This window comes from Sphaeramia orbicularis, chromosome 14 (genome assembly GCF_902148855.1).
Source record: "Sphaeramia orbicularis chromosome 14, fSphaOr1.1, whole genome shotgun sequence".
Lineage (NCBI taxonomy): Eukaryota > Metazoa > Chordata > Actinopteri > Kurtiformes > Apogonidae > Sphaeramia > Sphaeramia orbicularis.
Genome location: NC_043970.1, coordinates 41,406,891 through 41,420,530, shown reverse-complemented (window position 1 = coordinate 41,420,530; position 13,640 = coordinate 41,406,891). Strand labels below are relative to the sequence as shown.

The 13,640-nt window shown below is 36.5% G+C and overlaps 2 protein-coding genes across 2 annotated transcripts; one reads left to right on the top strand and one right to left on the bottom strand.

The window, feature by feature from the left end:
- Nucleotides 1-10,499: 10,499 nt before the first annotated feature.
- On the bottom strand, nucleotides 10,500-11,352 carry hist2h2l (histone 2, H2, like). The gene has a single exon (XM_030154185.1). The coding sequence runs from the start codon at nucleotides 11,257-11,259 to the stop codon at nucleotides 10,879-10,881; it is 381 nt and encodes a 126-aa protein (XP_030010045.1). The 5' UTR covers nucleotides 11,260-11,352; the 3' UTR covers nucleotides 10,500-10,878.
- Nucleotides 11,353-11,524: 172 nt separating this feature from the next.
- h2ax1 (H2A.X variant histone family member 1) lies at nucleotides 11,525-12,436 on the top strand. Its single transcript, XM_030154184.1, has one exon. The coding sequence runs from the start codon at nucleotides 11,608-11,610 to the stop codon at nucleotides 11,992-11,994; it is 387 nt and encodes a 128-aa protein (XP_030010044.1). The 5' UTR covers nucleotides 11,525-11,607; the 3' UTR covers nucleotides 11,995-12,436.
- Nucleotides 12,437-13,640: the final 1,204 nt, after the last annotated feature.

The window sequence follows — 13,640 nt, the reverse complement described above, 5'->3', positions numbered from 1 at the left end:
CGTTTTTAGTCCAGTGGTCTATTATGTCAAGTAGCCACTGGTACAGCATGTCATTTCAGCTGTTACCTCATCAGACAGAATGTTCTTGAATACTAACCCCATGCACCTGAGATGATGCATTTACATGTTCCAAGATCAGCAGGAGAGCAATTACAATCTTTTATTTATACATCAGTTTGAGTAATGATCAACAACATGCAGAAATAAGTCTATTTAGAGGTTTTTCAGTCTCTCGAAGATACAATAAATCAGAACTTTAAAGAGAAAAAAAACAGTCAAACACTGAAACTTTACTTTCCAAAGAAAAGATGTGTAGCTAGGGCTAGCGATGACATTTACAAAAGACAAAACCACTGAGAAATGTATAAAATAGTGTGAAAAATGTAGTTTATACACTTACAAAAGTAGTGGCACGCTTATAAATGTTGATTCAGTTACGCAGCAGTATCGATGTAAGTTGTTCACATTAACCCATAAAGACCCAGTGCTACTTCTGAGGCAGCTCCGAAATGAATTTATCTCTTTATTTAACCTTTCTTAAGAGATTTATCGCCATTTATTATCATATTATCTTCTGTAATTTTGCATTTTTTCAATGAAAATCAGGTCTTTTCCAATGTTTACTTCACTGATCATGTAGACGTTCATTAAACCACAGAGTAAATTCAAAGGGTATTAGATCAAAACTGAGAAAACTGTACAAAAAGTGACTTTTTCCAGCAAAAATATCAGCAACTGAACATGTCCTTCCACTGTCATTGATCAAAGTCTGTGGGTTTTACTGGTGAATCAATATTGTAGAAGATGACAGTGTTTCCACGGTAGCTACAGAGCCTCTGAACGTCCAAATGGGTCATATGTGATGACCATGAAAAGATGACAAACTGCATTTTATCTGAAATATTTCAACATATTGATAGGTTTAGTCAAAAGTTATTAAAACTTTTAGATCAGAAGATGATTTTGGCTGTTTGGGTCTTCATGGGTTAAATATTGTGCGAGCTATGATGTAGATGTGTCGTATTAGCTCAAACAAATCCCTTAGCTATGTTGAATTTATGAGAGTTGAGGTGTTATTGCGTGTTTTATACTGTAATAAGAGTGTGAACTTAATATTTGTCATGTAGTTGTTTACTTGTCGGAAGAAAAAGTCAAAAGGTCTGTAAAACGACGAACCTAAAGACATTACATAACCCCTATTTAACACCTCCTGCTTTGTTTCAGCTATTTTACGCAAGAGCGTCTGAGAAGGCCGCATGATGAATTATGTTCTACTAAAATAATGCGTTTTCTGTCACATCTCCCCCCTTAATGCCGGGGGCTACCATCCATCCATTGTTCAGAAATTAGGTCTCCCGCACACCATGTCAGACTCACAGAGAAAGGCACACCCAGCCAAACAAAACCTCCTACAACTGGCAACGTCACCTGAACCATACATCTCCCCAAATCCCCTCCAGGAACCCTGAGACCAGACCACAACAATGGATGGAGGTGAGCTTACAGAGGGCTCAGTGTTGAGTTGTCATGTCTGCCCTTTTTCCCATTCACCGGCCATAAGTGTATTTGAGTGGTAACCTGCTTTTACATTTTCTTAATTCTCAATCCTGGAGAGAGGAAATGTGTTTATATGTGTAAAAATGTTGATGTTAATGTGTCACATGAAAACTTTCTGTCATGAATCAGGTTTGAGTCAGCTGGGTGAGGGTTATCGCTGTCAACCAAACCTAAAAGCAACAGTAGAAATAGAAATGGAAGTGAGTGAACTGAAATAATGGGCAGGATTTCAGACTCATGCAAACTAAGTCAAACTACAATAAACAATATGAATGAATTTATTTATTTTTGGTTTGTACATTAACCCTTTAAACCCTAAGTCTAAAATATTCTGCCTGGACCTTTTTTCTTATTTGGACTATTAAAAGGTTAGAAAACATGCTGTTAGTGAGTCCGTTTGCCCATTTTTCCAGAGCACTTTTTTCCAGATCTTTCAAAATCTAGCAATTATTCACAATTTACTGCACATTATAATGCTCCTAAAATGGCTTCTTCTCCAGCTTCTAGTACAGGCGTGAGTAAGATTACTGTCATGACCCAATAAAATCTATAAAGTGCAACATCTTAGGTTTCAGAAACTACTGGAATTTTTCCAATTGCACAAACAGTGAAAGAGTCACAGCCATCCAAACTGCATCTGCGCAGGGTGTGTCAGCGATGACACGTCAGGTTTTAAAGGGTTAATCATTACACTTAGTACAGCAATTATAATAAACACAAAAACCAAAAAAGGAATACGCTAAAAGCAAATGCTTATTTTTTGCCCTCTCCTTTTCACCTGTTACACTACTTACATGACATTAAATGTGTACAGCATCAAGCATTCACACCATAAGAAAAAAAATCAACAACAAAAACATATCTACCATCTCAATTCAATATTCCTGAATGATTTTAAACTTAAAGCATTTTTTAAACTTTGTTAGAGAAGTGAACAACTTGAATTCATCATCAAGTCCATTCCATAATTTCAAACCCACAACCCAAGTCCTTGACCTAGACTTCACATTTGTCCTCCCTTTAGTCCATTCCCAAATATAAAGATCTCTAAAAGTGATATTAACCCTTTATAGTTCACTCATAGAAATGCTCTGAAATTCAATATTTAACCCTTAGTGTGTTATTGGAGGACATAACAAGACTATATTACTTTTGTGACATTTTTCAAAATGCTTTTATTGTCATGTAGAAAATCAAGGTCAGTGAAGTTACCATATTTGGTTCCCTCCCCAAAAGTGGCAAGAAAAAGTAAAACAAATCCAAGAAGTATATATAAAAGATAATAAGAAACATAAGCTGCACACTTTTAATACCCCCAAATATAGTGTAAGATTCTGTTGAAAGTTATTGCCTTATAATTTAGATTAGACTGTCTTTGTGTAAAACTTATTACATACATATTTATATGTGAAAGTACTCAGATATTATAACTACACAAGGCCATTGGACCTTGAAGAAGTAGGTCAAGGTAATCTATTTTCAATATTCTTCTGCTCCATGCTAAGATGCATCCACATTATAAATTTAGTGCAGATGTCTCAATGCGTTCTTCAAATAATGCGTTTATGTCATTGAATGGACAGACAGATGGACGGACAGATGACAAACGATTACAATACCCCTTGGTCGAGGGGTAAAAACACATGAAATATGAAAGGAACATGTGTTTTAGAGCATTAGAAGAACATTTTTAGAACATTACATCAACATAAGAGCTGATCCAGACCCCTGTCCAAATCCACATTATCCCTTTGAACATCATTCCTTACATTCGTACCATTACTTCATGGTACCTAACAAAGCAGGTCCACCAGTGTTTCTCAACCTTGGGGTCAGGACTCCACATGGGGTCGCCTGAAATTTCTAGTAACTGTCAAAAAATAAAAATAAAAACGTCCTAATAAAAAATATTATATGTGATATATATATATGAGTTGAGAGAGACAATCCCAATCCATAAAAGACATGACAAACTGAAGCTGAAACTGAAGCACTGTGGTACTGCTTCTGTCAAATGTTCATTATGGTCGGTTTCAGATGCTGCAGCTCTTTCATAATTTATAGTTTGAGTTCTTGTTTGTTCAATATTAATTGTCAGCCTTGTAAATCCAAGCTGGACTGACTGTACATATCCTGACCAAGGAAAATCAAATTCTCCCTTTGTGCAGTAATCTACACCTGGCTTTTCTGCCTCCGTCCGTAATAATATACATTATATAGACTAAATGTGTCTAATATTAATGTTTATTTGCAACATAGTATAGGAAACTATTACATGATCAAAAACAAATTTTATCCAAAAAAAAAAAAAAGTCTCTGTTTTGAATGTCTGGGGTCACCACAAATTTGTGATGTTAAAATGGGATCATGAGTCAAAAAAGGTTGGGAACCTCTGAGGTACACTCACTGTTCATGTCGAGGTGGGCCTTACAGACCCTTTAGACCAGTGGTTCCCAACCTTTTTTGGCTCATGATCCCATTTTAACATCACAAATTTCAGGAGACCCCAGACATTCAAACAAAGGCATTTTTTATGGCTAAAATAATTTGTTTTTGATCATGTAATAGTTTGCTATTCTATGTTGCAAATGAACATTAATTTTAGACAACATTTAGACTATATAATGTAAATTTTTATGATTAAGTTTTCATTTTTTTTTTTTTTTTAATATAAATTATTAGAAATTTCAGGCAACCCCAGACATTCAAAATGGAGACATTTTATTTGCTAAAATTAATTTGGTTTTGATTGTGTAATAGTTTGCTGTAATATGTTGCAAATAAATGTTAATTTTAGGCAACATTTAGGCTATATTATGTAAATTTTTATAAGTAGGTTTTAATTTTTAATCACGAACTAGAAATTTCAGGTGACCCCACTTGAATTCCAGGCGACCCCACGTGGGGTCCCGACCCCAAGGTTGAAAATCACCGCTGTAGACTGAGGTTATTATCGTTAACAAAAACTAACGAAATGAGGAAAACTAGAATTGAAAAACCATTTTCATTAACTGAAATAAATAAAAACTATATAGTTTCTTTTAATTATATATTTAAAAAAAAAAAAAAGTTAACTAACTGAAACTGTATTGTGTGCTTACAAAACTAACTAAAAAAAAGGCAAAACTAAATAAAACTAAACTATAATGAAAAATCCAAAACTATTATAACCTTGGTGTAGACCACAGTAGACCTTAGAATGTTGCCTCACTGTCCTCACTGGAACTGTCTTGTAATGTGTGCGGAAATTACCAGAAATAGTCACTTGCCCGATCAAGGGTTAAATCTAATTCCACCAATGTAAAGTGAACCAGAATGTCTGTTACAGTTTTTCACAGCAGATATGTTGAGTCATAACAGCAGAAAACACAACTGATATCATAATAGATGACAGAATTTATATAATATTTAGGTTCATCAGTTTCAGGTTTTATCTACCCTGCTTCACAGAGGAAAATGACTGTACAGAACCACCGTTAATGTTATCAGTAACACCCATGCCGCCTGCTTTTATAAAAGGGAAACGTCTTCAGTGAAACAGTTCTCTTATCCTGGATTCCTGTGGATTTAATTAAGCGCCAACATCCTCTGTTCTGTTTCCATCACCTGAGGGCGCACAACAACCTTAATATCCATTTAATTCCCAATTCTTTCTGTTCCTCTTACTCTTACTGGATGCAGCGGTAACAAGATCTGTGCAATTTGACAAAGCTTTCATTGAATAATACCCATAATTTAAGTCCACCTCAGCACTTAATCATGATGAAAAATATCTGTTTCATGCAAATAACAATGGTTGAAATGCACACCATCATCTTCATCATTCTTCACTGTTCATGGAAGGACAATATGGATATTAAATGTCACCACATTTAAATGATAAACCCCTGTCCTTATTGTCACATCGGCCATGAATTAATTCTTTAAGAAGGTCATGGCGGACTTTATTTTCAGCGTATCACTCTCTCCAGTTTGCCTATAAGCATAATAAATAAATCCACTGGTGATTAAACGCTCCACAGCATGCTCAGTCATCTGCAGAGGAGTAACACCTACTCTATGTGAGAACGTTTCCCATGTTGTTGGATTTAAGTCTAAACTGTGCAGGTGGATTGTGGAGATCCTGTTGAGTCCAGATGGTGAGGGATTAGACTTAGCCCAGAATCACTTGAGATCATTAGGAAACATTTACATTACATTAGAACAGAGAAAAGTGAAGAAAAAGTGGCTTTTTCAGCAAAATATATCATTAAATGAACATAAAAATAAGTGCCTATAACATTATTTAAATGCATTTTGTAACTTGTTTGTCTGAATGTGTGAAATGCCTTGAGATAATCATATATAATGATTACCACTATATAATTAAAACTGAACTGTGCATGTTTTTTTTTTAGACCTTAACATGTAAATCTGGATCGTATTAACCTAAACATTTAATGCTGCTAATAATTTTTAATCCTAAATTCCACGTACATTTATATTTATTAAGTTACAAACATTTCTGCTAAACATCTCAGAAGGTGTTTTGGTTTTGCAGATTAGAGTTTTTTTAATGAACACTTGCAGATGTGATGGATCCATGACACCTTTTACCTGTTCGCCATGTCTCAAGTAGCTCTTTGTGGCTTTGTATGATGCACCTGCAGTATCTATAGTATGTGTTGTGTGTGAATTCAGTGTCCCTATTGTTGCAATTTCATGCTGAATTATGGTAAACACATGGGTTTTATGTTGTGTTTTATTATGTAGGGGTTTAGTTACTTTAATAGCATGACATGCGTTTTCATGTGCACATGTTCTGTTAAAAAAAAAAAAAAACTTCTCTTTTGACATTATTAATTGATTCAACCTGTACTGAACCCAACAACCCTTATTCCGAAATGATAGTAGACGGAGTATGGAAGTAAATTTGTCTCATCAGATTCTGAATTATAAAAGCCATTGAATTTCTAGCGCTGAATTTTTTTGCGCTGAGATTAAGCGCCTGAATTTCTTGTCTCTAAATTCAACTATGATCATAAATTTATAATAAAACAAGTGTTCAGAGAATGCAAACCTCCGCCAAGCCCCCCCGAATGGTGTGCATGTGTGGATTGACTATTTCTTTTTAAATTAAACAGTTTCAAGGTTGTTCCATACAGCAGAAAAAGTTGAAGCTTGGTACCAGTCGTGTATGTCAAATTATATTAAATTCCAATCAATACTTGTTGAGTTATAATGAAAAATGTGTCATAAATGGGATTTTCAATGTTAAATTGAAATGTCCACAGAGTCCACATTCCACAGTGGATGTGGACAATTTTGTGCCAGATACAAGATGTTGTTATAAGCTACGGGTGGATCTAATTGGAGGCTAATCAGAGTCGTTTTGAGCTTTTTATGAATTTTCGAAAATTGCTCAATGATGAGAGATCGGAAAATTAGAGATTTTATGACCTTGTTGTGACCTTAAACTTTGGCCTACTTGGCCCAAAATTTAATGTGTTTGTCCCAGGGCCTAGGCCTATCTGTGGGTAAAATTTGGTAAAGATGGTTGGAATAGTTTTCCCGTAAAGTTCCTAACAAACAAACACGCAAACAAACTAGAAGCACTTGGAGAGTGCAGACCTCCACCAAGGCAGATCAGTGCCCCTGATTTGGATGAAATTTTCAGGAAATGTTGATACTGGCACAAGGAGCAAATGACTAAATTTTGGTGGTGATCGGGGTTGGGGGGTGGGGGGCCACGGGGGCCACGGGGGCCACGGGGGCCCATTGGTCTGCCTTGGCGGAGGTCTGTGCTCTGAGTGCTTTTCTAGAAAAGACAGCACAGACCTCCGCCAAGGCAGACCAATGGGTCCCTGTGCCCCCCCCACCCCCAACCCCGATCACCACCAAAATTTAGTCATTTGTTCCTTGTGCCAGTATCAACATTTCCTGAAATTTTCATCCAAATCCATCCATAACTTTTTGAGTTATCTTGCACACAAACAGACAGACAGACAAACCAACGCCGACAAAAACATAACCTCCTTGGCAGAGGTTACAAACACACAAAGCAAAGTGATCAAAATACCTCCTGGCGGAGGTAAAAAATTCAGATGCAAAAAATTCAGATACAAAAAATTCAGATCACACATCCGTGCTGACCGTCTTCCTGCATCGGCGTCACTTGACCAATCTAATGTAACTCGATTGGCTGGCTGTCAGTTCGATTTGAGATAGAATTGATTACTTATCCTCGATGTCCCAGATGTGTGATCTGAATTTTTTCGCGTCTGAATTTTTTGCTTCTGAATTTTTTGCTTCTGAATTTTTTTATTCAAAATTTATGAACATATTTAAATTGAGAGACAAAAAAATTCAGATACTTAATTTCAGAGCAAAAAATTCAGTGCTAGAAATTTAATGGCTTTTATAATTCAAAATCTGATGAGACAGATTTACTTCCATAATGGAGTCACACCTCTCTTTAATGTCAGAGAAGTGTGGAAATAGGCCTAATAAGGGGTGAAAGTAACAGGAAATGGAAACAATTGAGTGTTTTCATGTAAAACCGGCTGGATACGGTGAAAACAGTAACACACGTCTCACATTCATCAGTCACAACACAACATTTCAGGATACGTCGCCTGAGGACAGGGTGTGACTGCATCTCCCACGTGAACAGGTGTGCAGTCATTGATGTCAGTGGGTTTGTCTTTTGTCAAATGTTTGTTGGAGGAATGTGTTGTGACTTGGTTTAGAGCAGTTTTTGTTTCCATGCTTCATGTTTTTGTCCTAGATCCGATTCATTCATTTTATATATAGTTTCTTCTGGACCTACTCCTGTGGTCCTACTTCTCTCCTGCCTCCATCGTCATCATTCATTTATCCATATAGTTGTGTTAGTGTTTATTCTATAATTGGTAACATCTGCAGTAGTAGTATATCCACTGTTAATGTTTGTATTTAGAATAATAGTGATAACAGTTATGGATATTTAGTCTAGTTTGTCATAGTTATACTAGTAACAGCAGTTACTACCCCCCCCCCCCCCCCCCCACCAATCTCTCTCTTTGCCTGTTAAAAGGACAGTTTTTCCTTCCACTGTCACCAAGTATTTGCTCCTGGAGGACTCTGTTGGTGTCTGTAACTTGGCCTAAGACTCTGATTTAGACCAGCTCTAAATGTAAAGTTTTGTGAGATAACTTTAATTATAATGTGGCACTATATAAATAAAATTTGATTGATTGATTAATTGATTGATAGCCTTAACCCATAAAGACCCAACGCTACATTTGTGGCAGTTCCCAAATGGATTTTTCTATCTATTTAACCTTTCCCCGAGTGATTTATCACCATTTATTATAATATTGTCCTTTGCATTTTTCATTTTTTCAGAGAAAATCAGGTATTTTCCTATATTTAATTTGCTGATCATGTAAATGTTCAGAAAGTCTGAGTAAATTCAAAGGGTTTTACATTAGAGTAGAGAATTAATAAAATATATCTTTAAATGAACATTAAAAAAAGTGTCTAAACTACCGCTATTTTTCAAACTATATGGATTTATTTGAGGAATCAGTGTTGCAGAAGATAACAGTTTCCACACAATGACAAACTATTTTTAACATCTTGCGGTTTTAATGGCCATGTCGACTATTTACGTTTAATGAGCATTTTTAAATCATGTACCTTTATGTTTTGCTCCATTTTCTGCTACTTTACGCATATATTCCACATGGAGGCAAATAATGACCTTTTATATTTTTTTATCATAACTAACTTTAGAAAAAAAAAAAAAAATATAATATAGAACATTATCTGAATAAGTGAGTATCTAGTTATAATATAGAAGAATGCATAAAAACATGATATTATTGTGTATTGCCTATTTGTAATTAATACAGACTATCATGATTTGGAGATATTATCACATCTACTAATATTTGTATTTGTAGTAAATATTTGAAGTGCATATGAATATTATAGTTGAGATTAAAAAAGGTTGATTATGCAAATCTGATTGCGTGTAAGGTGACTAAAAAAGTGTATTTGAATGGTTTGTATTGATGTTTTGTGGTATTGTAAAATATATACATATAAAAAGGTGTGTTAACAAAGTAAAGGAAGTGGAATTAATTTATTAGTTTGTAAAAAGAGGGTGGAGTCTGTAAGTTATACTTCTTCCCAGCTGCTTTTCGAGCGCCAAAAATTTTTGTTTAACCATGTTGTATAGTTCTTTGTTATCTGATGATTTTATGTGCTCGAAATAAAACTAAACTAAGTTATTTTGCAGGTTAATATAATTCATAAAAAATATCAACAAATTAAGATGTATTAATATGGATTTAACATCAGACTGAATCTACTATAATTTAAATGAGTCTCATCATTATCAAGTGGAACAATAAAGTTGAACATATTTGCAATCCATAATTCACTTATGTGTATTATTCTGAAATGAGCGATTCTGCAGTTTTACATTTGGCTTTCGAGGATATTCATGTAATATCTTTGTATTTTTTGCAAGTTTGTGAACGCAGTACTGTTAAAGGAGTATTTTTACATGGTGGTGTTGCTATTTTTACTGAAGCGAAAGACTTAAATGCTTCGACACAACTGATTTAATGCGACCTGGATGTGTGAAGTCCCTTGAGATCATGTATTTTGTTTAGCGTTGTATAAATAAAACTAAATTGTGCATCTTTTTAGACCTTAACTTTTAATCCTAACAATTTTTAATCCTAATTACCTTTACATTTATATTGACAGAAAACAAATCCTATTGGGCTCTTGATTAATTTATCTACTATATCAAACATGTAAGTAATTGCATTGTGATTGAGTCAGTAGACCTTTAAAGTGTGCACCTGCATCTTTTCTCCATTAGGGGTCACCCTTTCCCTGCAGTCAAAGCACCATCAGCTGTTTCCAGTGGTTAATAATGAAAGTCACCAGACCAAAGGTAAAAAACACACTGACCACTAACAAACACAGATTTAATTCATATTACTCTGATATAATCAGATATGTGGTTTTACTTTAATAAAGTGCATGGATACAAATTAGTCTTACAATGGAGATCTTTATCATTTTAAGATCTTCGATTCTGAATTTATTAAATAATTAGTTAAAAACGTTACGACAAAAAAAAAAAAAGGAAAAGTTACAATCAAAGTGGCTACAGCACAGTAATACATTCAGTATAAGGCCTTGGTTAAATGGGCATTCAGTTTCTTCTTAATGGCGCAAAAATGACAGTTTTGGCATCAAATGAACAGCGGACACCAGGATGCGGCGTGTCTGTGGTCTTGGTGATGGTTCAATGCCTCCTGTTGAGCTCCAGTCCGGCTCTTATTTGGAGCTGGTGTACTTGGTCACGGCCTTGGTGCCCTCGGACACTGCGTGCTTGGCCAACTCCCCGGGTAGAAGCAGGCGCACGGCGGTCTGGATCTCCCTGGACGTGATGGTGGATCTTTTATTATAGTGCGCCAGACGCGACGCTTCTCCGGCGATGCGCTCGAAGATGTCGTTGACGAAGGAGTTCATGATGCCCATGGCCTTGGAGGAGATCCCCGTGTCTGGGTGGACCTGCTTCAGTACCTTGTACACATAGATGGCATAGCTTTCTTTCCTGGTCTTGCGTCGCTTTTTGTCGCCTTTCTTCTGCGTTTTGGTCACGGCCTTTTTGGAGCCTTTCTTAGGCGCAGGGGCTGACTTTGCTGGATCGGGCATTTTTTTTTTATATATATTTTTTTAATTATCCACTGGATGGTCAGTTTGGAAGCAGGAAACGACACAGATCACATACACCCTGCATTACGCGTCCTCTATTTATAACATAGCTGCGCAAATCCTACTGTTCCGTTCCTTTTCTGCGATTGGAGCATGTGTCACTAGAGGACGATCATGTTTAAAGGACGAGGTGCGCCATTGGTTCCTTGGTTTCACATCCAGTCGGCCAATCGCAAGAGCGCATGTGGTTTATATCCTTTACGCACGGATCATTACGTAAACGCCTAAGCCCGATCCGACTATTACGCGCAGAGGTTTTTAGTTTACCAGTAACCACACTTTTCAGTCATGTCTGGCAGAGGGAAAACCGGAGGCAAAGCCAGAGCGAAGGCCAAATCCCGTTCCTCTAGGGCCGGGCTCCAGTTCCCGGTCGGTCGTGTCCATAGGCTACTGCGCAAGGGCAACTATGCGGAGCGCGTCGGTGCGGGGGCTCCGGTCTATCTGGCGGCCGTGCTGGAGTATCTGACCGCTGAGATCCTGGAGTTGGCAGGAAACGCAGCCAGGGACAACAAGAAGACCAGGATCATCCCCAGGCACCTCCAGTTGGCCGTGCGTAACGACGAGGAGCTCAACAAGCTGCTGGGAGGAGTGACCATCGCGCAGGGAGGTGTTCTGCCCAACATCCAGGCTGTCCTCCTCCCCAAGAAGACGGAGAAACCGGCCAAGAGCAAGTAAAAAAAAAGACTCCCTTCAGCCCCGGGTCCAGCCTTGGAGCCAGCCACTTTTTTCATATCAGTAGTGTTCGTTTTTTTGGATAAGAAAAAAAAAAACCCTTCTCCGATATGGGACAGTGTTTAGTGTTTGCTGTTTCTACAAGGAAGACATCCACTCGCTTCTTCTGGGGACTATTCATAGACTGTCCATTCGCCACTGTTGTGTTCCTGGCTCTGGAAAATGGAGGCGCACTATGAAGGCTCGGGATGATGAAGGCCGTGTTTAAAAAAAACAACAACAACAACAACAAAAAAACATTACTTAATATGGACCAAAATCTGAAGGGAGGGGGGTGGGCTGTTTTATTTACGCAGTGCTGCTAAACGTGCAAAATTGTTGTATTGTTTATGTCCTGTTGTTTCAATAAATGTCTTGTAGCCTTCTGTTACAGGGCGAACGTTTACCGTGATCTCCAGTCTTTTATTTTTGTTGTGCATCCGGGGACTTTGCGCTCGGTCTTTGTGAAGCACAAAGAGCACAGAGGCGCATGAACGGGGCTGCAGCTTTTCAGGAATCCACAGTGATCTAGAATAGTGTTTATATGAGCTGTAAGTACCCATGCATGTCAGTCTGCACCTGGAAACTGAAGCCTTATTTAGTACTATACGTCTAATCTGCATACCAAACATCCTGCCACATGTTTTTTAGGAAACTAAAATTGGAATTCTGATGATTTGAATCTAATATTTTGGGTTATATTTTCCTCAGTTCCTTTTTTCATGCAATAGCATTCCTATTTATTGCTTCAGTGCTACCACTATAATAGTATTTTATTCCATTTAGGAGATCATATACATCATTTTTGCAGTAATTTAGTACAGCTAAAACTGATCTAAGCCACTGTTTTTATATTGTTAGATGCATAGCATGAAGTTAAAAACACTTATTGGATGTAAGTTGCATACTAAAAAGCCTCAAACATCCTGCCACATGTTTTTTAGGAAACTAAAATTGGAATTCTGATGATTTGAATGTAATATTTTTGGGTTATATTTTCCTCTGTTCCTTTTTTCATGCTATAACATTAATATTAATTGCTTCAATGCAGATACTACCACTATAATTGTGTTTATTCCACGTAGGAGATCATATATATATATATATATATATATATAGAGAGAGAGAGAGAGAGAGAGAGAGAGAGAGCAAATACTTGATATTTTTTGTAATTTTTCAGCAGCAGCAGCTTTCTCTTTTGCAGTGGTGAAATGTCAAGTAAACCTCATCTAAGCCACTATTTTTAGATTGTTACATCCAATAAGTGTTTTTAACTAAGTGCTATGAGAGCCTTCAAACATTCTGCCACAATTTTTATTTATTTATTTATTTATTTTGGAAAATAAAATTAGAATTCTAATGATTTGAATGTAATATTTTTGGGTTATATTTTCCTCAGTTCCTTTTTTCATGCTATAACATTCCTATTTATTGCTTCAGTACTACTACTATAATTGTATTTAATCCACTTAGGAGATCATATACAAAGAATGAAAGCTATATATATATATTTTATTTTCAGCAGCAGCAGCAGCTTTCTTTTGCAGTGGTGAAATGTCATTTTTGCAGTAAAGCTAAAACTGATCTAAGCCATTATTTTTGTATTGTTA

Bases quoted from the DNA above. Each gene is read 5' to 3' on its own strand.
- hist2h2l (XM_030154185.1), bottom strand. From the start codon at position 11,259: ATGCCCGATCCAGCAAAGTCAGCCCCTGCGCCTAAGAAAGGCTCCAAA.
- h2ax1 (XM_030154184.1), top strand. From the start codon at position 11,608: ATGTCTGGCAGAGGGAAAACCGGAGGCAAAGCCAGAGCGAAGGCCAAA.